This window comes from Montipora foliosa, chromosome 14 (genome assembly GCF_036669935.1).
Source record: "Montipora foliosa isolate CH-2021 chromosome 14, ASM3666993v2, whole genome shotgun sequence".
NCBI classification, from domain to species: Eukaryota; Metazoa; Cnidaria; class Anthozoa; order Scleractinia; family Acroporidae; genus Montipora; species Montipora foliosa.
Window position 1 is genome coordinate 14,447,573 of NC_090882.1, and position 25,275 is coordinate 14,472,847.

Below are 25,275 nucleotides of genomic sequence, written 5' to 3' on the forward strand. Positions count from 1 at the left end.
TCTGACGGCAACAAACACAGTTTTGTGTTGGTGTGATGTCAAATTTGTTGTTGAAAGTGTCAATGCTTTGTAAGAAGTCTTAGTTGAAATCGGAGCGCACGCAATAAGCGTGCGTAGATTGTACCGATAACGTTTTGTTTACGTAAATGGTACGTAGGGTATGCGTGTTGTGCTTCTACTGCTGTATGATAATAGGACGAAAATCTTTGAGGAAATTCAGTCTTTCACTGCAATCTGCATCGGAATCTTGTTTTTGAAACTTGTCCAGTGACAGTCTGTGGTTCTCAGTTAGCGTGAGGTAGGATCGACTTTCGTACGTACGCGTTTCTGTTCAGTCAATAGTAACCTAATGTATTTTCGTGGGTTGAATTCTCATTATGTAGACCGTAAAGTTCTTTTAACTGTCTGTTGCTTTTGTATTCATAAAAAGTCTATCTCAAGTTGTTTTTCTCTCCATTTGCATGTGTTGCATGTCCATAAGGAAAAAGGGCTTTTGTTTTTGGACGAACATGTACTTGTGCTTGTTACGATTTTTGCGTTGACACGGCGAACGGATGTATTAATAAGTTAATAAAGTACTGATAAGCTTATCATTCGGTGCCTTTTTTTTTTCACCGTCCTTTACTTTCATTGCAGAGATTTATAACTGTTACAAGGAATAACAGTTTTTCATTATTTCGTTCGCTTACCATTATTTTGAACTTTAAGCCTTCGAGTGCTTGTTCATTGAAGAGATCATATTATCAATACTAGTGTCTGTAACAGTCACTGTTCATGGCGTAAAGTGTACATTATACTCTTTCAACAAACTGTTGATAAGTCTCGTAGGTTACGTTATTATATGTATCGCTTGACGCTTGGACTCGCGTTCTACTAAATTGAACACGTACGTTCTCAATTGGATTAATATGACAACTGCGAACCGGTATTGCAAATTTTGCACCCACACTATCCAACGCCCTTTCTGCTTCCCATTGATACCTTTGCTAAACCTATTGACTGTTCCTTTTAGTCTCAATGATGAATTATACGCAACAACCATCGAGACAAACTACAAGCAGTTGCAAAAAGGTTGAGACACTGAATCTAAAATTCACCTCTCCTTCCTAAAACCCCTCTTTCAGTTCATGAGAAGAGTCCCAGCGCCCCTCCCTCCCCTTCCCCTTTTTCAGTGTTGATACCCTTTAGTTTGAATGCCAAGTGGAGATGGAAACAACTTTTCTTGGGGGGAAGGGGGGCTGGGGATGCGCTGACATGAGTGACACGCATTGTACGGTTATTAACAGTGATTGTCTCAACTCTTTTTGCAAATGCTTATGTAGGCTTTCGTTATTTGTCTTGTCAAAGGAACGGTATAATACGTAAGAGAATACTCAAATTTATATTTGCAGATTACTAAAGTCGAACTCTACATCTCTTAATAAGCACATTCAAAATTTCCTCATATTACTTTATAAGAGTCTTGTTTTCTTAATGATTTTCCCGCTACTGTATTTGTATATAAAAAAAAAATTACTAAGTTTTCTCTCCGGTCTTCTTTAATGTGATTCTCGAATAGATTACATTCTGTTCCTCAATAAACCCAGAAACAACCAGTTATGGTCTTAATTCTTTTTCTTACTTATCAGCTTAGTTGGGCTACCTCTGACTTTATCCATACCACTGAGTTAAAAGGTCCTTGGCTTCATTTTGTATAGCCACTTTTTCTTTTTTTGCATACGTCATCCGCATCAATTTAAAAACTGCGAAAGTCTTAGGTTGTTATTACTAAACCTTCAGAAGTTAGACCACCCCTGTACTTTTTTCTGCATTAATTTGGGGCCAGGTTAGCGCCCATACCTTAATTTACTTGAGCAGAAAAAGAAAAATTTTGTCACATACAAGATCTAACACAAGCAGCTGAAAAGCTAAGACAAACTGAGAATTCAGGTTTGGATAACTGCATAACTATCTGTTTTTCAAAAGATCAGAGACGGCCCATATTACTGTTGCAAACACGACAAATTTTGTGGTGTTTCCAAGACTGTTTTACAGAAAAATAGTTATTCAACATCTTCTTATTGGCATGAAGTCATTTAACGACAAGTAGTACATTTGTACAACCTATGACCACCTATCATTCAAAAGTTTCAAAAGGACAATTATTCCCAAGTGAAGTTGTTTGAAACAAAATTACAAATTGATGAAATACCCGGCAGTTACAAAACACAGGTCACAGGTTATTGTTTTACCAATACAGAAAGTATCCTAAACATTCACAAAAGCTAACCTCAGGCCTAAAAAACTTTTGTTTTGGCCTAATTAGGCCTAAGGTTAGCTTTTACGAATGTTTAGGATACTTTCTGTATTGGTAAAACAATGACCTGTGACCTATGACCTATGACCTGTGTTTTATACCTGCCGTGAAATGCCACCAGAATTATCAGCACTAGATAAGATTGAACGGATACTTATAGCAAAAAGAATTGCATTTTAAAGGATAGTAATTCTGTCTAAAGGTCAACAGAAAAAGATTAATGGGGCAATAGCACGTTTAGACCAATCACCTTTTCCTTCACATTTCAACCGAAGTTTGAGATTACATTTCCATCACCTGACTCGCACAACCAATGAAGTGGAAATGCTTATTGACACCAGGTCTGCATTATCATTTAACCATTATTCAGGCAACCCAGTAAGCGCCTATGGGGCGTCTTGTTATGATTTGTTCGTGGAAATCCGTTCGGGAATGACGCCCGAAAACTTTCGGGACTTTCATCCCAACAACTTCGGCAGAAAAAGGATGGACTCGAAGATGTCTCCAGGCAATGTCACGTGACTTTGTTTGGCAACCGCGGTACAAATTATGCTTCCTTTCCAAGATGTCGCTGTTCAAAGCGAGAGATTGGTGGGCAACCTACGCTGGCAGTGATGAAGAATTTGACCGAGGATGCTTATGTGTAGCCAACATAGACAACAATTCATCACCCTTTGGTAAGCAGGCTAGCGATTTTTGCCTTTTGATGGATCGACAAGCGCGTTTTGTGGGTACAGAAGCGCGCGATCGATCGATAGGCGAAAGAGTCAAAGGAACTTCTTTGCGATGGGTTTACAGCATAACCCAATTTTATTTTTGTCTAAACCTTATCGGAATAGTCTGTGCTGTGTTTTTCACTCTATTACTTCTTGTGATCATCTTATGGAAACGTAGAATGTCCTTGTCTTGAAAATGACAACCAAAATAAAAATAGTTCGGCTGTATACACATGTGCGTGAAGACTCGTTGCTAACACCATTACTTTAGTTTTATGTTAATCCACGTAAAAAAATAAATAAATATAAAAATAAATGAAAAAAAAAATCCTTTCATTAAAGCAAATCAGCGTTTTTGGCGTTTTTTAACTCGGCTAGTCCTTCGCAAGCTGCAATTTTTTAAGTCTTGATCTTTTGGCTGTACATGTTCAGTAAAGAGTTCCTTCGTTTGTTATAATTTTTTTTTAAATTTCAGATAAGATTATCGTAGGTAGCTATCATGGAATACTTCGAATTTATTGCCCAAAGCCGCCGAGTTTTAAACCGGATGATCTCATGTTGGAAGTGCAGCTACAACAACCTATCTTACAAGTTGAGTCAGGGAGATTTGTGTCGTAAGTAGTTGTACTCCTTCGTTCATTACGACTTGATAGTAAAAGGTTCCATGCATCAAAATCATGAGCTCTATTAATCACTCTCTGAAAAACTATTAACCTGGACTAGCTTGCAAAAGCATTTATTTGGTGTGTTGCTCTGTATGATTGTGAAAGGTGGGTAAGACTAATGTGTGGAACTGCATACTTGTGGAGCCTGTGGAAACTATAGAAATGGCTGTTTTTATTGAAACTACATGACTACACGATCCCACTTGAAGGATTTAAAATTTTTTTGCAACATGCAGGTCACATGATGCTATTTGGTGCCTGTCAGTTGTTATTTTCTGCAGTTCTTAAGGCAGTGGGCAAGATTAGTCTCGCAGGGGCGTAGCGTGAGATTTTGAAGGTGTACGCACACAAAGAATGTTTTGAGCGCCAAAGATGCTTCAAAGTAGGAGGGTCTGGGGGCATGCTCCCCCAGAAAATTTTGAAATTTAGGGTCTCGGAAATGCCATTTCTGATTATTTTCGAAGGACAATTCAATAAATAAATATGAAGGAAAATGCAGTAGTTACAGTTGTTTATTTTACCCATCTGCCTAGTTTTCTCTGCAGCAAGCTACAACACAAACAGGGGTTTGCAGTACAAGCAAAGGGCAAGAGGTCGCAAACTCTGTTATAGCGTCGTCATCATTATCATCATCATCATCGTAGTTAACATGTCGTTAAGAAATAACCGGGAACTGGGGGACTGTGTGGGGGCTTTTCGAAGGGTAGAGTTTTTTTTTTCCTTTCGTCCACTATTACGTTTCTTGCCGTTAAGGCCTGGCCAAACATTAACAGGTCCACTGAACATGTTGGTGTAACATCATCGATATCCAACATTGTTGGATCAAACATATTGCACTCTTTTGGCCACCATGTTGTATGATGTTGGAAGTTGTTGAACAAAGTTTGATTTCCATCAAACATCGTCTTCACCATCATACGTTTCTTTTGTTCTAAGGTGTGAACAACACTGTTGCATTCATTCGGCCGTCGCATTCAACAGTGTTGCACGCGTGCGTGCGCTGCGGCTATCGGTATCCATGGTGATGGTCTTACTCATTTCTATCATGGGTTTCAATAAAAACAGTCATTTCTCGAGGTTCCACAGGTTCCGCAGTCTGCGGTTCTGCAAATTAGTCTTACCCATGAAAGGGAGACTTACGCGAAAGTAGAGGAAAAGGTGACTGAGGGTTTAGAAATGGGGAAATGTGGCTGTGGAGATGTGTACGGAGACTGAGTTGGAAAGAGAGGCAAACAAATGATTGGGTGTAGGTGTGAGCACAGAGTGCTGGAAGAAGTGAAAAAGAGAAAACTCAGAATAGTTATGACTACTGGGAAGAAACAAGGTGACAGCTTAGTTGTAGCGACAGTAGAAGGAAGTAGGAACGCAAGGAAAAAGGAGAAGTGAGTGGATAAATATCACGAGGGGATCTGAATTCAGCTAGGAAGGTGGCCATCAAAAGGGAATGTTAACGGAATCTCACACTGCTAGGACCAACTTAACTGAACTGAACTGAACTGGACTAGCGACTGGATCCTGGAATTCTTCAGTGCTTACCTCACAGACATGAACCTAATTAAACTCTATACTTTAATTCTTTTATCTTCTTCAAATTAACAAGACAATAATAATTATGTATTAAAGAAATTACTGTAGAAGAGGGTGGTTAAGTGGTATTGATCCTGGATTGCTCTCATCTGAGGAACTTCTAAAGGGGGTGTTTAAATGTCCTGATGATTCCATGCAAATGGGCAAAGGGACAACTGAAGATTCCTATTCAATTGACCCTTTGGTTGCCAAGCAACCATCATTATTATTATCATCTTATCATGGGTACACTACAGTGTACACCATTTTATGTTGTACCCAGGGCCTGGTTGTTCAAAAGCCAATTAACTTAATCCAGGATTAGCGTAAACTTTTGGTTCATGTTGTCAACCTTTTTATGAAAGTTTCTTTTGCTTATTTTTGTTTTTCAAGAAAGACTTGTTCTAGCGTAATGTTTTGCCGAATATTAGTGTTGAACAGCATTTGGGAGTAGAAAAGTAGACTCACTGGTTAATTTTTAACCTGGGATTAGCAGTAATCGGCTTTTAGACAACCTGGCCCAGGTGGAAATCTTATTAAGATCCTACTAAGATTCTTAATAAGTACTGTTTCTTAATAAGATCTTATTTTGTTTCTTATTAAAAATCTTGTAAGATCTTAGCCAAGATCTTACAAGATTCTTACATGATCTTGTAAGATTCTTAACAAGAATCTTATCAAGAATCTTGCAAGATCTTGTGAGAATCTTGTAAGAATCTTGTAAGATCTTAGACAAGTTCTTAGATAAGATCTTGAATCTTGGAAGATTCTATCTAAGATCTTACAAGATCTTGTAAGAATCTTGTTCAAATCTTGCAAGATCGTTTAGGAATCTTGGGCAAGTAATTGGAGGTACAGGAAAGCACTGTATTTTTGGTCGCTTGGAATTAGTCTTTATTCGAAGTTGTTTGGTTTCTTTTGTTTAATGTAATCTGTGCTCCAGTGACTGCAGAAAGAACCAAATTTTGTGTACGTGTACGTTCTACAATAAGATCCAAATCTTGCCGGCTTCTTATTAGTAAATTTGTACAACATCTCGCAATATTGAACAATGACGCTGTTTTGTGGTGTCATCATTGCAAATTACAATCAACTCCCAATTACTTTGTAAAGAAATACTTCCAGGAGATAAAGTCTGATTCCTTGTTGCATCAATGTCCCTCAAGGTACCTGGTTCCCAGTTATCAATGAGTTATTTATTGTAATTCAGAACGTTTGTTTTTTGGAACTAATAAAGAACTTTATATATATATATACATTTGTATTATAAATATAATTATTGTACATGTATATGTTTACTTACATGTAGTTGTCTATCAGGTAAGCCATGATATTACGTGCATTATTGGTTGTCAAGACCATGAACAGTGATTGGTGGATTTTGATCCGTCTTGTGAGTCCGTCTTGAGGTGTATATGTGTGTTCTTTTTAATTCTAGGGGGGTGGATCAACTTCACCTAGCTATTCTCCATCCAAGAAAGCTTGCTGTCTACAATGTAGCAGGTATTAATTTGTAGTAACTTCATTTTTCTATTCAGATGTGATCATTAAAATTTGTGTTACTCATAAGAGAAAAATTTAGCAGAGATAGGGCTATTAAAATAATGTATTATCGTAAAAACCCTACTCAGGATTTTTTGAATATTTAGCAAGATCCTAGTGAGGATCCTATTCCTAAATAAGATTTTGAATAGGATCCTTATCCTATTTGGAATCCTAAACAGGATCGTAATCCTATTCAAGATCCTAAAGGATCCTCCAAGATCCTACAGGATCCTAGTTAGGATTTCTACCAGGGACAGCAACTCCACTCACAGATTGTAGTGGCATTTTGCTGGAACAGCAGGTTATATAACTTCCAGCTTGAAAACATGTACAGCGGTAGCACTCTTTACTTTGTTCGGGACCTACAGCATTACTGGTGTGTACTCTGAGTAACTGACAATCAACATCGGAGCGGGTTGGGAGACAAGTGTAGTCAGCATTTCATCAGTTTGAGTCTGAGACTGTGGCTATTAATTTTTTGTAATCTAATCTAAAGTGATCATGCTATTGTATCATCATCATGATCATACTGCAAGAGCGGGCATTGGATGTGAGATGGTAAAATTAATAGCCAACGAGGCGCGTAGCGCTAACTTAAAGTTGGCTGTAACCATGTCACATCCAACAAGTGCGACTAGAAGAATTATTGTTTTACCAAATTTTCAGTAAATTTTGAATACTTGGGCACTTGGATATTAAAGCCAATCAGTTTCCAGCTTGGCAACTCTTGACTCATCAGTTTCCATATTAGGTCATATGGCATATGAGCTGATATAACCGAGATTAAGTGAACCAATCAGAAGCTAGAAAGGTGATATCTGAGGTCGAAAATTTAATAAGTAATAATAATACGAATAATAATAATAATAATAATACGAATAATAATAATAATAATTATAACAATAATAATAATAATAATAATAATATTATTATTATTATTATTATTAATATTATTATTATTGAGCACAAGTACAGTTTGTAATCTATGTACAAAGAATTTGAGAAGGTTGTAAATCAAATGTGCTGGGTTTTGATAAAGCAATGAAAACCAGTCTAATCACAGAAAAAGCTCTCAGAGAAGATGCAAGAACCAACAAGCTCAGACCACTGAGGCAATGATTCTAACCTGTGAATCAAATCCTGCATGCATGTGTTGGAGGTGCGAATGCTCTTAACAATGCATTAACCCCGTGCCCAGAGTGGGCTCTCATCATTATCACATATTAAGTAGCCAGCTTTTTCTCTCTGCAGTAGCAGGCTTATGTAGCTGGATGAACGGCATCACTCAGAGCTGTTATTGGTCAACTAGACCAATAATTTAACAGCTCTGACTGATGCAACAATGATTTATTCACTGGTTAATCTCAAAGGTGAAGTTGCAAAAAGTGAAAATTAAAGAATGATAAGCCTATTCAAAATATTTCTTCTCTTTTAGATTGTCTTCTGTTTTGTGTTGTTGTTTTTGTGTGACTTGAGACGACTCATTTCAGAACCTTAAAGGCTGAGTTGCTTTTAAAAAAAGACCAGTAATCAATGCAAATTAGGCAGTTTGGTCACCTGTGAAGCTCATGTCTTGAATTAATTTTCATACTTTTGCATCATTTTGACTCCTTTTTTCTAACTTCTGGTTGTGAAGATGTCATGACTCTTAACCCCAGCGTGACTTTGTATTCACATCCCCTCCGGGGACTATGTGTCTCATAATTACATGTGTCTGGATTCATTTGCTGCTTTATCCTCATTCTGCATGACATAGTGTAGTACAACATATGTACATGTAATTAATGTGACTGAAATACTAAAACCTCAATAGCTTTTCTACATTCAAACTGACAGTAACACTAAATTCATTGTGCAAGCCTGCAGACTGTCATGATTTATTTTGCAGTCATTTCTGGAGCTGTTGAACATGGAAACCATTACACCCTTACAATGGTCTATGAGCACATTTTGGAAAGAAGTGCTTATAATATGACTTATGGGCCTTTTGGAGGAGTCAGAAGTAAGTCTTCTGTCGTTGTCTTCAGAATAATTGTATGAAAGTCATATATGACTTAACGCTTGTATCAAATGATACATTTGAATAATCTCAATGTGTAATTTAATAATGTCAATTTTCAGCTTTAACCCATTGACGGGCAAAATAATTAATGGTCTGGTGTTAGAGTGAAATCTATTAAGTCCCACTTTTACATGTAGGAGTCAACGGGTTAAAATAATTATGTAAAAAAAGTGTAATTTTTTTAAAAACCTTTTCTCTTTAAAATAAAAGTACAGCAGATACAATAATATTATTGTAAGAAGCATTTTCCAAAAAAAATGTAGAATGATATAATTCGACTCAGGAGAAGCATTTAAGATAAAACATCTTTACCGTTATTACATGTAACTGTGCTACTGAAGTACAGGTGTAGTACTCTTAAAAAACTTCATTATTTTTTTGAATGGCCAGGGATAAAAATCTGTTAATAATCTTGACTTACTGTACAGTATATTATGATGAGTTTCATATTCATTATGACAATGATTGCCCATCTTCAAAGAAAGTACATGTAATTACTTTTTGAGGATTGGGAATTTTTTTTTGCCCTTTCAGACAAAGACTATACGTGTGTACAGTCCATGGATGGTATGTTGTCATTCTTTGAACAAGAGAGTTATGCCTTTGGGAGATTTCTTCCTGGGTTTCTGCTACCAGGTCCCCTCAGTTATGTTGCAAAGACAGATTCCTTCCTCACAGTCAGCTCATCAAGGCTTGTGGAATCTTACAAGTATGTATTGGTTAAGAAATTACAATTAATTTTTTTTTTTCCTTCAAGTTGTTAAAGAGCTTTTTGTTAACCCATTGACGCCTCAAATGACCTGGGACGCCACCAGTTGACCAGTAAAATCGTCTGGCATTAGACAGAGTAAAATCTAGTGACTCAGTCGCTCTCAGGGTTTAATGGGTTAATGGAGGGGACGGGGCTGACTACTTAACCCATTGACACCTCAAATGCTCTAGGATGCCCCCAGTTGACCAGTAAAATTGTCTGGTGTTAGACAGAGTAAAATCTGGTGACTCTCCCTCCTATGTAAGTAACCTTACCATACTCAGTTGAATGCATTCATGACTGTTGAAAATAATTTTGATGTAGTTATGACTCATCAACTGGCACTAGCAACTTGAAAGTCCCTGTGATGCTAATTTTTCCCAGTACCAGTAGTTACCAGGACCCAACTGGCTCAGCCAAATTTTTTTGACTATAAATCAAAGGGATGCAGGGATGGCAAATTGGTGAGAGCACTCGCCAATGGCCAATGTGGCCAATGTGGCCTGGGTTCGATTCCTAGATCCAGCGTGATATGTGGATTGAGTTTGTTGGTTCTCTACTCTGGACCGAGAGGTTTCCTCTGGGTACCCCAGTTTCCCCTCTCCTCAAAAACCAACATTTGACTTGATTTGTGTTGATTGTTAATTTCACTTTACAGTGTCCCCAATTAGTGCTCCAGCGCTAAATCGACTAGACACTTAAATAAAGTTCCTTTTTTTCTAAAACACATGAATACAATGAGGGAAAATTTTTTGAAACACCACACTCCAGACACTATAGCTACACTGTACATGTAAGTGTATTATAATAATAAAAGAAGAAAGAAAGGAAAAAACATGAGTCTTAAGTTGTTGTTTGGCCTGCAGCCAACACCTTGTCAGAACATTGACATAATTGACATAAGCACGGATTTACGTACATGTAACTTCACTTCATTCATTGTCAGATATCAGACTCTAGCAGTTGCAACTGATGCTAATACAAAAGAAGACATTGGAAACAAAAAAGTATCAGGAAAGAAACTAACGGTAATTGTTTTGACAGAATATCGCCATATAAATTTAACAACAATTTTAGTGCTACATGTGAAAAATCATCATTAAGGTTCTATCTTTAGACCATTTCCCAACTGCAGCTGAATTATTATTATCCAGTATTAATGATTCATGTAGCGAGGCTAATACAGCTGTAACGACCTTGTGTTCATGCAAACTTCTTCACTTTTTGGTAAGTTAAGCAGACTAGTTACGGCAGCAGTAGCAATTAATTGCATGAAAACTGTGAGGTCTGAGGTTGACTTTTCAGCTGAGCACCCAACAATCCTGATGGATTCCATTGCTCAGCAGTGCTGCCAGTTTTGTTTTTATAACCCCCCTCAACTAAGGGTAACATGTGGTTAACATGTAAGTTCCCATGGTTATATTTTTCTGTTTGCTCATTAGCGACCCACATGTATTGTATCTTAACGACTATAAGAAATGTTGGACACTGACTTATTTGAACGTCAAACGACGTTCTCAAAAAACTTGGTAAAGACGTTTCGACTTGGTTTGAATTTGACAAAAAAGCGACAGCTTCTTTCAACGGCTCATATTTGCGTATGTGCGTGACTACAAGTACACGTGATCTCTGCGCGAGGCAAGGAACATTATGCAAGTGAAACATAAATGTATCTACCCTCCTGTATCAATATTAACGTGGTTTCCTTTGGTCAAAACGCTCTGTAGACAGGAGATACATGTACAAGATGTATGTGCTCCTTGGAATACTGTTTGTGTATTATTTTGGATTATATGCGTCCTCCCAATTCTCAAAATAGGTGCCAGTACCCTCCAGTAGTCCTAATAATTTGCTAATTTGTAGTGCATTCACTCCTAGAATTCTAGTGGTTTTTTTACGGCTGTCCATAAATGTTTATCTATTTTAATCAGAACTTTTCATTAAAGAACGTAATGTTAAGTACTGTATCCAAGCGTGCAATCTTGTTTTACAGATGGATTGGTCATCAAATATTGGTGAACATGCAGTTGACATTTTTGTTTTTAGCAGTTCGAATGCACCTCTTTCAATATTTATTCTAGGTGAGGATAATTTAGTACATGTACATTGTACCTCATGAGTGATTCATTTGCAATGGGTAATACCGGTAACTGGAAATAATCTGAGGCCAAAATTTCAGTACTAAGAAGGGGTGATACTATGGGGATAGTCGATCCATTGATAAATTGATTAATTTTTTAATCATTGATTCATTGATGCATGGATTGATCAATACATTAAATTGTGAGTTAATCTGTCAGACAGTCAGTTTATGAATGAAGCAGCAATCAATTATATTAGTCAATCAATTAATTTGCTGAATTGTAATATTGATGGAGTGGTGGATTTGTCAGCCCAGGTCAGGTCACTCAGTCATTTAATCAATAATAGCAAAAAATATGCTAAAATTATTTAATGGATCAATCCATCAACCAAATTGTGGCCCAATCAATAAATTCATCAACCTATCGATCAGTCACTTGATCAATCAAATGTGACCTTCCATGGGAAAACGTATGCTAACGCTAAACGGTTGAATTGACTGAAACGTCAGGTATCCGTGAATCTTCTGTTAGCGGTTACATGAAAGTGTGAAATGAAAGTGCGCGTTAGCTTCATCCGTTAGAGTGTTAGCCTTATCCGGCAGAGTAGCCTGCGTAGCAAACGTTTCCGTGGGGGGACGTGAAGACTTTAAATGTTTTGGCCGCGCGAAAATTGGCGCGAGACAAGATCCTTCTCCTCTCCTCCCCTCCCCTCCCCCCTCCAATTACCTATTCTCGCCCGCTGGAAACGCTTGCTACGTAGGCTACCGTCAGGGAGTTAACTCATTATTTGGGATCTGTTGATTTATTCAGTTCATGTATGATCCATTTCAAATATCATTTCATCGTTAAGAATATTTGTCTAAGGGCGCTTTCCTTCTGTCAGAACTGGCCGGCCAGACCCATCAGTTTTCAAAGAAAATGCAACAATTTGAAGGAACACTTGCATGATAATCCCTCGCATTCTTCCGGGGGAGCATATGTCATCTTCGAACTGAGTTAATTTGAAGGCGTTGTAGACTGAGTTAGTCCTTCCAAATGCCCGGTCTGGCCGTTCAGTTCTGTCAAATGGAAAGTGTCCTACATTTAGAGCGGTTTTCAAGTGAGTGTCATAAAAACAAAACCAAAGTAATTACTTTGGCCAATCAAAAAGGACGGGGACAATCCAGTAAACTCGAAGTAATTACGGGTCGCCGTCACAAAGCGCGGGAAAACGTGCACGCGCGAGCCACGATTGGTTTTGGCTTCACTTGTGATTGGTTGAAAAAATGGCGCGAGAACTTTGAACCAATCACTGAGTGAAGTAATGCAAAACCAATGTAATTCGCTAATTATTTTCGACACAATTGAAAACCGCTCTAAGTGATCAGTATTTTGCACCAATAATAACTCTTTGTGGCAGTTATCAATTCAGAACACCGAGCTTCAAAAAAGAATTTAGGCTGTTCTATTATTATACTTAGAACTGACGGAGCTATTTATTTTACAGGAGAACGCTCACTGTTTTGTCTTAGTGACACTGGATCAGTGAGGTTCATGAAAAAGTTTGAATACAACCCAAGCTGTTTCATTCCTTATAATTCAGGTAAGATATCTCGTTGGTTTTGGTCAGATTGTCCAGGAAGTATTACTAAATGTAGTAATTTGAAAATCTAGGTGAGAAAATGTATTCTTAGCAGACCTTAGTGTATACAAATTGAAGGTGCTTGAAAGTCGTTTGACATAAATCTTCTATTAAAAAAGATACGTACTAAATTTCCAGTCAGTACGAAGAGTACTCTTGACTTTTGAATGACGTTTGCTACAAAACGTCTGGGCATGCGTGAAACGTGATTGACGGGACGGCAAAAATGTACATGTGCTACGGGAAACTTTAAGTAAGCTTCAAATCGCCGATTGACTCACAGGCGCCCTAAGCTCAGTGTGGGCATGGCCGACAAAAATATAAGGATTTGTATAGGAATCCCGATAACAGACTTGAAAAGAGAATTATATGAAAAAAAAAATCTCGATTAAAAAGCCAAGCCTTTATTGCCATTGTGGGTAGCCCCCTTCCTGTGTGGTTATTTTCCATATCCGACGTGATTTGATCCATTTGTCAATTTCTCGATTGCTCAAATCACGTCGGATTTTGAAAATAACCACACAGGAAGGAAGCTACCCACAATGGCAATAAGGTTTGGCTTTTTAATTGAGAATTGTCCATATAATTATCTTCTAAAGCTTTTTAATGGGATTCCTATACAAATCCTTATATTTTTGTCGGCCATGCTCACGCTGAGCTTGGGGCGCCTGTGAGTGACTCAGATGATGACTTCCACTCAGGTTGTCGTCAATGTCATTCAAAACAGTCTCTCCCAGGACTACATTCACCCGAACGATCATCTACCAACCTCAGTTATGATATCACTCCTGGGTTCAAACCATTTACGAAATGAAGTATTGTCAGTCATAGGGTGTCGTTGATTAATAACGTTGCCCTACTAGACATTAGAGAGATTTTAATTTTTTATCATCACGTAGCTTACGTGAAACAGCAAACGTCGGCTCGCGGTTTCACGTTTGACGTGAAATGGAGTGAAGCTTGTGACTCAAGCTTCGCGTGACCCACGGCAACTGGATTATTTAGTTTACAAAAAAAAAAAAAACGAAAAATAAAACTCGGAGTCTTTTTAAACATTGTTTGTAGAAAAAGAGGCTGTGTAAAATGAAAATCCCTACCGGTCAAATTTTGCGAGTTTCAGTGAAGCTGTTTTGTGAGTCAACAGTTAGTCAATGTGAGTTAGTGAAGAAAATTGCGGTAAGGAGTCGGTTATGAACAATCTGTAACCCTGAAACCAAATTTTTCCTGGTTTGACTTACCTGAAAGTGCTTTTGTGGTTCCTTTTTCCACAAGCAACTTGTTATTTAGAAGAAAAACAAGAAGAAAATTCCACGTATACGGCATCTGGCAAAGGCGAAAATGCCTACTTTCGCGTAGAAACGCAACGACGGCAACCGGCAAATGCGAAAAATGGCGGGAAAACCATGGTCACGTGGTCACTTTTGCCGTTTGCGTTTGTCGTTTCTCTTAAACGTGATACTGAATCTCTGGATTGTTTCTAACAAGTTACATTCTGTATTTCTCTCGTCTGTAACCTTTAGTTTTGGAAGGAGCAGTGAATATTCTCATGGCCACATTTAATAAGACGCTGATGATATATCAGGATGTGACACTAGCTTGGGCAGCACAGCTTCCACATATTCCCGTTGCAGTCAAAGTGGCATCGTTCCAGTAAGTTGAAAATACTAGCATTTGATTTGATCTGTGTTAATTTGTTGATTTCAGTTCACAGCCCCAATTAGTGCTCCAAGGCCAGAAGACTAGACACAAAGAACACACGCAAACGCATTTACTTGTTGTTAATTAGTATCTATTGTTCTAACAAAAGGCTGTAGTAAACAACAAACTAATGAGTTTGCGTATGCTTCTTGTACTTATGCTTGCGTCGCTAGTGAAAACCAGGCTTAAGTGGAGCTATGGTCCTTCAACAGGGTTTGAACCCGTGACCTCGCGATGCAGGTGCGACGCTCTAACCAACTAAGCTATGAAGCCACTGCAGTTCGATCTACTATGATTCGTTTTTCATGTCACTGAGTTGAAATTGCTGCCTTTGTCATTTCATCTGCAAACATTGGTGGTTAGATTTTCAAGTCCTATAAACCGTAGGCCCCGTCTCACAACCTTACCTGTCGATACAACCGTTCCCTTTCGATGTTAAAGAACCCACACGACTCCCGCCCTTGTGTTCTGTCCTCATTTCACTTGCATGCGTGTGTGGCTAACGTCCGATCTCACCCCAGAGAAAGAATTATAAATCGCCATGGGTCTGTAAGTGATATGTGCAGTATGTTACCAAAAACATGTTGGAGATCTTTGAAGATACTTATCATGACCTTTGCCGATATTAGGAAAGAATTTAACATTCTAAATTCTCGTCAAAATCCTCTGGGATCAGATGCACACGCGTTATTTTAGACCACACAAAGTTTTCCTTGAAGTTCAATTGTCAACTTCCTGTAGGTGGTTTGCACTCAATCTCTGGAGACACAGATAACAATACTGTAACGTACAATTGCTAATGGACGAACAAAAGGAGCCAATGAGAGATCTTTTGTTTTCGTCGACCAACATGGCGGCGATAACGTCACGTGAAAACCATTTATGCACAACAGAGTAAGGCCGACACTTTGTGACGTCTATCTCCAACTTTTCAGGACATGCCTGACGACACTTTGTCGAAAAGTTGGTCCTTGAATCTTAACTTTGTGAAACCAGAGTAGCATCTGATAATGTCTGAACGTGTGAACCTAAATCTCTCATAGGTACGGCTGTACAAGTAATCGAAGGCAAATAACATTCTACGGAGCTTGTATTTGAAACGCACTCCATTTGCGGTCATTAGTGTGTTTTGTGAACCAAAATCTCTTTCATGTACTTCAAAGTCAATAAACATAAAAGGATCAAACTGTGTCAATGGTGTTTTATGTCATTAATTTCCAGAGAACTGAAAGGTGTGATAGTGACTTTGGATGAGACGGGGTACCTTCACTGTGCTTATCTAGGAACAGATCCCTCAATGATGGTGACACCAGCACCTGAATCTAGAGACATTAATTATGAAGTGGGTGTTATTATTGTTATTGTTATTGTTATTGTTATTGTTGCTCAAAGTCTCACTGAATAGTATGCAGTGCAGCCCAGCGGTTAGTGTCCTTGCCTTGAGATCCAGAGATCCTGGGTTCAAGATCCGTTCTGACCAATGATTCGCTTAATTTGTTTTTTGTAGACAGTGGTACAACTTCTTGGCTGCTCTTGTAAATAGCCAAATGATTGTCTCCGGTTAGTTGGGATTCTGTTCTGTCGTCATGTCGTAGACAGAGTTTCATTTGCTTCATTATGTATGTATGAAGTAACTTCTTCGCCCAATCACAACTGATGCTGGCCATAAAATGAGCTATTGAAAAACAAAGCAAACTACTTTCAAATCGGAAAGTGTTTATTTATCATGCAACACAGCTGCGAAAATAAAAAAAGCAAATTGTGTTAAATTAAAGTTGTTGTATTCATCGTGTTCCAGGAAGCCGATCTTGAAATGAAGCAACTTCAGAAAGAAATCAAGGAATCCACACTAAGCTCAGGTTGGTCGATACATATAACCAAAAGTTGACAAAGTTATTTTGATGTGGTTATTGTAATTATTACGATCAGGAAGCTGGGCTTGCGCAGTGGTGAGAGCACTCGCCTCTCACCCTATCTCGTTCCCAGAGTCTTCGTCCCCCTTGACCAGCTGGTCAGGAAACGAACGACTCTGGTTTCCCGACCCGCTGGTCAAGGGGAACGAAGATTCTGGGAACGAAATTGCCTTCCTTCCATGTGGCCCGGGTTCAATTTTCAGACTCTGCATCATATGTGGCTTGAATTTGTTGGTTTCCTACTCTGCTCCGACAGGTTTTTCTCCAGGTACCGTACTCCTGTTTCTTCTCTCCTCAAAAAACCAACCAATTTGATATGACTTGACTAAGTTGATTTGATTTCTATACAGTGCCTTAATTAGCGCTCTGGCCCTGCGCTAAATGCAGTTGACACTTAAGTAGAGTTCATTATTATCATCGAACGTAAAATTTTCTTGTGAAACTCACACTTGCCTAGGCACTGAAAAGCCCATTTTAACACCGCTACCTATTGTGAAAGCTACAATGAGCGACAAAAGTAGTTTCGACACTGTACTGGAAACAAGGAAGAGTTACGTTTTTGCAAACGTTGGCCGTGTAGCTATTGTATTTCAACAGAGTTAACTACTGGAGAGTAATGTGAAGTGCTAGTTTTCTACCCATGTAAATCACGTGAGCTTTAGCCTTACTACTACACCTTATTCCAAAATGGCTGCCATTTTAGTATTCTTTTGATTGATTGCAAATTGGCCCTTTTGGCCTCGTTCGAGTTAAAATATTCTTTTGAATTTTACGTTTGAAAGCGAGGTCAAGAGGGCCAATTTGCAAGGAAACAAAAGAATACTAAAATGGCGGCCATTTTGGAATAGGGTGTATGGAATAGGCCATTTCGGAAAATACCATGATACTCTTTGTTTGTCCCCCCAAATTTTGCATGAGCATTGTTTTTGTTTTCTCTTGGGACCATTGTAAGTCCCAAGAGAAACTGGATACAATGCTTATGCAAAATGTGGGGGGACAAACAAAGAAGTATTATGGTATTTTCCGAAGTGGCCTATTGGGCTCACACATGGACAGAGAAAAACTCTGACCATGGTCGGAATTGAACCCAGGACCTTCGGGTTAGATCACCGCTGCTCTACCGTAGCTCAGTCGTTGCGCTCCAGTCGGTCTCTCAATGACGTATCGTGTCCGTATCCACCGTTTGCTCACCCCAGCAGTCAACATCGTTCAACATCATTCAACAAAATCGAACGGATGTTCGAAACCGTTTGACCGGGCCTTTGTAGAGAGGACGTGAAGCACGATTATTTATGCTCTTTTAACCAATTGTTATGTAGCGTTTTTTTGCCGTTTGCGGTTACACGTAAACTCAATGCTAAATCGCCGTCTTTGTCTTGTCGAACGCATACATTGAATAACACCGAAGCCAGCACGACTGCAGCGAGATGTTTTATTTATTGTTGAGTTATGTTCGGACTGATCGATTCGAAACATTTTTTTTAAATTGTTGCAATAGACTTATGTTGAACCAATTATTTGACATAATGTGCTGATAATGTGGTAATTACATAAGGTTAGTCTTTTGCGCCAGTTGGTGCTACTGTTAGTAATAACTGTAAAAGATTTGGCAAATAAAATGAACAGTTTGCACCAACCAGTGAATCTTTTTTTCCAATCTGTTTTTTCAGAAATCTTACCGAGGGCACAGCAGAAAGAAGATCTTTTAATTTCCGTTCATGTTCCTCCAAGTTTGGACTCGGTTTCTGTAAGTATCCTCGGGGAATTAACTGTATTTTAGAGGAGAAAACGAAATAAGACGAAGGACTGCAGCTGGAGATTTCGCGTGTTTTGCCGTTTTTTTCATCAAGTTTTGTTCAAAGCAATTTATACTATTCATTTTTAGTGGCAACAAAAGTAAGGGAGAGCACGAGCGATATGATTGTGACAGCATACGCACGCGCAGACAACCACTTCCTGACGTCATAGACCAATTTCGATATATTGAAATTCAGTCCTGAACAAAAGACATTTCATGTCACGTACATTGATGCTATAAATTTTAAGGTTCGTTGACTTCTTTTTTTCCTTCTTTTTTTTTTCCTTTTTGGACTTGGGCATCTCTGGAAGCCATGGGCTGAAGAAACACCAGACAATCGCGCAAAAAATCCTTCAAACTAACAAGAAGTCACATCGCCTTATTTTGCGTACGAAATGGAATAATCGCCTTGATGGCATTTTATTTACACAATAAGTTTAGTTTTCTTTTTTTTCTCTCCAATCTCAAGAATATAAACAGCATTTCCGAGGGTTTCAGACCTCCTTGAGGTTTTGCTCCCAGTGCACTTGCAATCGGCCTTACAAAGGAAAATAGCCATGCCCGGTACTTTCATTATCAAACCCGATACTTTGAAAAGCTATCGAAAACCCTGTTGGCCTAACGCTTTATTTCTCATCCACAGCAAAGTTCGGTAAACGATGGTGACGAGGACACATTTCCCTCAATTACTGTCACGGTAAGGTAGAATCGTTTCCAAGTGATATAGGTGGTTTTCGCGTTACGTCATCTCCGCCATGTTGGTGGAGGAAAGCAAAAGGAAAGGAAAGGAACTTTCTTTAAGTGTCTAGTCTTCTAGCGCTGGAGCACTAATAATTGGGGACACTGTGAACTGAAATCAGCAAATAAACGCAAATCAAATCAAATGCTGGTTTTGGAGGGGAGGGGAAAACCGGAGTACCCGGAAAAAAACCTCTCAGTGCAGAGAAGAGAAAAAACAAACGAAGCCCCATGGTTTGCACGGGCCTGGAATACTCCTTGAAAAACTGCTAGGTCCTTGTAAACTGAAATCAACAAGCAGTCCGCAGCTCAGTCTGTTTCTTTAAAAAAAGAAAAAGAAACTTCCTCTTGGAATAGTGAGGAATTTGATCACACGGGTCTTGTTCCTCTCTTTTCAGATCACCCTCAAGTCGCAAGCTCCTAGTCCACTTGAAAATGTTGTCCTCAGTGTCATTTCCAGTCCGCCTATCATGTGCAACAGATCCTCAATAGTATTTCCCATAATCGGTGAGTATTTTCTTAGAACTATCAACATTAATATTATTGTCAATGGTGATTTGCGTTCAGTGATTGGCTGAGGGGTTTTGCGCGAGAGCATTGTCATAGCCAACCAGGGGCCGAGACAAAGCCAAATGTGATTTGCTTGCACGTGTTTTCCCGCGCTCAGCGCTGGCTGCATGCAATTGCTCTGCGTTTTGTTTGGCTCGTTTGTTTCCCTGCGCTGTTGTGATTGGCAGTTATTAACGAGCTTAAATACGGACGTTTCTGAGATGCGTACGGCAACCTGAAGACAACATTTCGCATGTCAGAAAAGTAGTGTCTCCCAGATTATGAAACTAATCATCATTATCGAAGAAAAGGAAATATACTTACCAATATAAATGTGGTTGTGTGAAGACAATTTAATTGAAAGGGTAAACAGCTCACTTCCGGTTGCATTCCGCGTCTCAAAAACTTGAAAAAACGCTGTAACTTCATTGGTGAGGGTAGTTTTGTGGGGACTTACTTTTGGCCCTTAGCTTACGTCTTTGAAAACGCCTGAATCGATCACTGTTATCCCAACATCGTGGTCTTCTTCCCGTTTCTAAAACGTTGCAATTTACTTCTATTTTTACTCTTTAATATAGCTCATGTCTTGTTTTGTTTAATGTGAACGTTGTAGGTGACAGAAGTGAACCTGTGTCTGCAGAGGTGTCATTCTACTCTCGAGGAGGATCCATTCCGAGTTCCTTGAAAGCTCAGATCACAGCCACCTATCTTACAAACTCAGGTTAGCGGTGGAATGTGTTGGTTTCAAACAAATGCCCTAGCAGGCCAATGGTATGCGGCCGTCTGTCACTCGGCCAGGTGGTCAGGAAGAAAGCCAATCCGGTCATTGAGGCAGGAAGGCACCCATCCATCAGTTAACAAGAGGCCACGGATAGCCAACACTTTGTTCAAAGGATTTTTAGCCGACTTCCTTTAAGTTCACATATCCAGTTTCAATCCCGTAATCCGAAGTCCGAAGTCCACAAGTCCAAGGACGGTGCCTACTAATTCAAAGATAATTTTGCCCCGGCTTATGACTATGCAAAAGTGTTATTGAAATCCAAAAAGAAAATTGGGGGTAACCACGCACCTTTCCAAGATAATTCATGAATAATATTTGTAAACAGATTTAAAATACAAAGCAATGTATGGCATTCTTTCTCAAATTAAAGCTTAATTATCTCAAAAATTTATGGTTACCCCCAATTTTCTTTTTGGATAGCAAGAGTACTTACCAAGATCTACTTTCTCCAGATAGTTTTAAACCGCGCAAAAATATCCCTGCATTAGTAAGCATCACCAATAGGAAACCCGAGTATCTCAAGATGCGCAGAACCTATGCGCACTAACAATAGTATGCACCGTCCTTAAGTGCGATCGTGGATATTTGTTTGCATTTAAAACTGTTGTTAACGGCATTCTCTACGATTATATTTAAAAACATTTAATACTTTTTCTTAGCAATACTGGGGGAATTATAAAATTAGAAGTCATACGGTAACGGATATTACATTGCGTGCAACGAAAACACAAAAACTCGTTTCCGGTCACGCACTCAATTCTTTAATACATATTTCCCCGTGAATCCGTCACGTAGTCTTCCGTGGTTTAGTGGTCATCGCGATTGCCTCTGAAGGAAGAGATACCGAGTTTGAATCCCACGTAAACTGCATTCTACGTGACAGAGAAATCTTACGCATGCGCAGCCAGAGCGCGACCCGAAAAAAAAATTAAAAAGTCCAAAGTCCAAAAACGGAGTCGAAAACTATACTTTGTCTTCGAACGAAGTAAAAAGTTTTAAGTCCAAAAACGGAGTCGAATCCTATACTTTGTTCTTCGAACGAATTAATTAAGCACGGTCGACGACAGCCTCACCTCAAAATATAACTTTTCACTATCGTATGTTTTTCGATGTTAGTCCATCTCGTTCCCGTCGTACATTGTTGGCAAAGTATCCTAAACTTTAGTACGACCCGGCGGATTCCGAGTAAAAAGAGAGAATGAAAGATTCACAACTGTAAGCTCCCGTTGTCGTCGCAACCTCAAATTTGGTGATTTCATTAAGTTGTTGTGAAGAGTAGCTAAAATGCGTGCCTCGCGTGCAGCACTGTTCTTTCTTGCATTTACCAGTGATGATGTTGTTTTGTGACGCTCTCTTTGACGACCGACGACTGCGTTGTAGATCTAAACGTCCCTGTCCAAGAGAGTTTGCTTCGCGTTTAAGGGCAAACGGCAGGCTGAAATTTGCGTTGTGTTAACCCCTTTCATTCCCAAAATCGAAACGTTCATTCTCCTAACAAGTACCATAGGTTTCTTTGTTGGGTAGTCATGAGAATTTTGTGTTACATCAAGATCACACCTCATGAGCTGATAATTATCTTCACTCTCAATACCTGTGTGACTGACAATTCATTGAAATTGTGAGGAAAATTTACATGCTGATCACCACTGGCAGTCAAATTTTAGCTCATGTTTTTGCATGTCATCCACAGGTATCGAGCAGCTTAATCTCCCTAAAGATGAGAAATTATCTACTGGGTGGTCAGTTTTTCAGTTGCTTTTGGGCAATCTGTGAGTCAGTCGGTCATAAATCAATCAATGAATCATTCAATCTATCAGTCGATTCCAGGTATACTTGCTCCCAGTTGACCTCTCGTTGTAAGCGACAAGAGAGCGAAGAAGTCAAACCGGAGTTACCCGATAAAGTAAACCGTGAAAAAATGGTAAAAGGACTTTCAAAAAGTCTACGAATCGGGAAATATATCCCCATTTATTTCGTTTTATGTTTCACGTGTTCGTCAGACATTTGTTTGGAAACTTGTAAGCTTCAATCAACTTATTTGCTTTTTGCAGAGGCCCCGCGAATTGCTCAAACAGATGTTAACTTCCCTATGAATGTTGTCTGCAAATGCTGCCCACCCATGAAGAATGCAAATCATAAGGTATCAGCAAGATTTTTACCTTAATTTGTGTGGAGCTAGAGCGAGTTACAATCGAGTGTCGTAAAACCAATACCAAAGTAATTACTTTGGCCAATCAAAAAGGACGGAGACAATCCAGTAAACCAATCAAAAATTGAAGTAATTACATGTAGCCGACACAAAGCGCGGGAAAATGTGCACGCGCAAGCCACGATAGACCTAATCGGCTAACTCAATGTTGTACCCAATTCAAACCCTTTGGGAATAAAACGTTTTGTTCCAGGTATTTCCATATCATTTAAATATGAATGCTATATTATCATGCAAATACAATACACAAAGAATCTTAGTCCCGGGAGATTTGAATTGGGTACAACATTGAGTTAGCCGATTAGGTCTATTGGTTTTGGTTTCACTTCCGATTGATTGAAAGAAATGGCGCGAGAACTTTGAACCAATCACTGAGTGAAGTAATGCAAAGCCAAAGCAATTCGCTAATTACTTTCGACACTCAATTAAAAACCGCTCTATTGTAAGTAATCAAGGCTGCGGCAGTATAGGTAACTACTATAGTCCAAAAGAGTTATTTTACACTTACTTTCTCTTATTTTAGATAACTGTAGATACCAACAAACCTCCAGTAAATCTCGCTGAGATATTTTCAGGTACGTTGTCTGACATAGAAAGGTTTTCGTTCACTGTTGCATCGAACCCTTAGCCTTATTGTGCCCTTGTCCTTATAATCACAGTGGCTTGCAAAAACAAAAACAAAAATCCGTGAACTTTTTGCAGAAAAAAAAAGGTCTTCACTGGTGTTATGATAAAATCAAGAGCAAATCTCCGGAAAGGGTTGGAAGCAGCTGGTGTAATTATGTGTGCTTTTAGTATGGAGTCCTCTTCTTGATAATGATGATCACAATTATGATCATTGTTCCTGCGAAACGTCTGGAATGAAGCTTCGTTTTGGCTACGATTCGTGTATGTCGCGTCGACTTGTTGATTAGTAATCGCTGTTTGTAACTTTCGTTTGTTCTATTTTTGACTTTGTCTTTAGTGTGATTATGTCCTTCGCTTTCTTTAATGTAGTTTCTGTACTTTGTTCTTCTGTATTTTGTAACTTTTGGTATTGCCAGTTTATTTTTGTAGTACCTTAAGGGTGTGGATTTTAATAAACTTCAACGAGAGCGCAAATACATACCCCTGTCTTCGGTTGCAATCATGACTAGTTTGAGATTGACCCCTCCCTCCCCGGGTTTGGAGGTCTTATGTCCGCATTTCAACATGGCTTGGTATCATAGCGATGATGGTGATAGCGATAATGATGATAAAGATTTTGAGAGGTACCCCTTTGTTCCGCCAATGTAAAGGTATCATGTTCACACTTGAATGTGGATAGGTTATGATGATGATGATGATGATGACGACGACAACGACGCCGCCGCCGCCGATAACGATGACAATAGGGACCTTACGAAAGGACGACGCCAACGCCAACGAAAACCTTTTCTAAAAATATTATTTCCCGTCATTGTAATATCTTCGTGATAACTCTTAAGTCGTTCGGAATGGAAAGTACAAGTGTTTATCAACTTTGCGGGAGTAAAATTGGCATAAATGATGTGGTTGTTTGGGAAGAAAATTAAAATTATTTCGTCAGGTTCTCACGTCCTTTACGCAAACTTAAATTTAGTCAATTCACGTCGTCGTCGACAGGGCGAGCAGAGCGTCGTCCTCCTATCGTAAGATACCTAAAGACTGGTCAATATGGCGTAGTTTATCTGGACGAGAGAGACTGGTTTCTAGTTCTTAGTTCCTCGCAATCAAATTTCGCGAAAATGTTGGTTCTTTTGTTGGCGCAATGATGGAACCGTTTGAACGACCTCCGCACAACGTTTTGCGTCCAACATTTGCCAACATCCAGTTGAACGAATGTTGGTCAAATGTCGAAACCGTTTAAACGCGCCTTAATGTTAACTGTGCCATTTTCCTCGTTAGATATGGTGAATGACGCTGTTATTCCGATGGCGGCAATTGGCATACAGTACTTTGGCGGACCAGTGGTTACCATTCTCGCTTCGAAAACTTCACGTATGTACGACACTTTTTTCTTCTTATTAATTTGTATGCGAATTTGAAGAAGATCCAAGGCAGCAAACAAAATATATGATATCGTGCTAATATAAAACTAAGAAAGCGTTCCAATACAAGTTTGCAACATGTTGAATCAAGCTTTGACCTCGCGAGAGGTAAAAAACTGGTCGCCATTTTTTTCAAAGTCACTTTTTGTTCTAACGCGAATTGTAAACAGTCTTAAGTTTATCTATTTTGTCGGCAAGACACCAAACAATCCTGATGTGATTAGGGACTTTAAGA

General features: G+C 39.0%; 1 protein-coding gene across 2 annotated transcripts in view; it reads left to right on the forward strand.

Moving 5' to 3' along the window:
• Nucleotides 1-2,848: 2,848 nt before the first annotated feature.
• Nucleotides 2,849-25,275, forward strand: part of LOC137984813 (protein PTHB1-like) — a 36,387-nt gene continuing 13,960 nt past the window's right edge. For both annotated transcript variants that reach the window (XR_011119184.1, XM_068832107.1), the window contains exons 1-18: nt 2,849-2,973; nt 3,488-3,626; nt 6,682-6,746; nt 8,677-8,790; nt 9,385-9,559; nt 10,548-10,629; nt 11,595-11,682; nt 13,172-13,267; nt 14,827-14,956; nt 16,226-16,346; nt 16,803-16,863; nt 18,588-18,664; nt 19,359-19,412; nt 19,852-19,960; nt 20,616-20,723; nt 22,835-22,923; nt 23,516-23,567; nt 24,898-24,990. Coding sequence is in view for 1 of the 2 variants with exons in the window: in XM_068832107.1 (XP_068688208.1) it covers nt 2,862-2,973; nt 3,488-3,626; nt 6,682-6,746; nt 8,677-8,790; nt 9,385-9,559; nt 10,548-10,629; nt 11,595-11,682; nt 13,172-13,267; nt 14,827-14,956; nt 16,226-16,346; nt 16,803-16,863; nt 18,588-18,664; nt 19,359-19,412; nt 19,852-19,960; nt 20,616-20,723; nt 22,835-22,923; nt 23,516-23,567; nt 24,898-24,990 (1,765 nt within the window). In the remaining variant the exon portion in view is untranslated. The remainder of the gene's footprint in view (nt 2,974-3,487; nt 3,627-6,681; nt 6,747-8,676; nt 8,791-9,384; nt 9,560-10,547; nt 10,630-11,594; nt 11,683-13,171; nt 13,268-14,826; nt 14,957-16,225; nt 16,347-16,802; nt 16,864-18,587; nt 18,665-19,358; nt 19,413-19,851; nt 19,961-20,615; nt 20,724-22,834; nt 22,924-23,515; nt 23,568-24,897; nt 24,991-25,275) is intronic.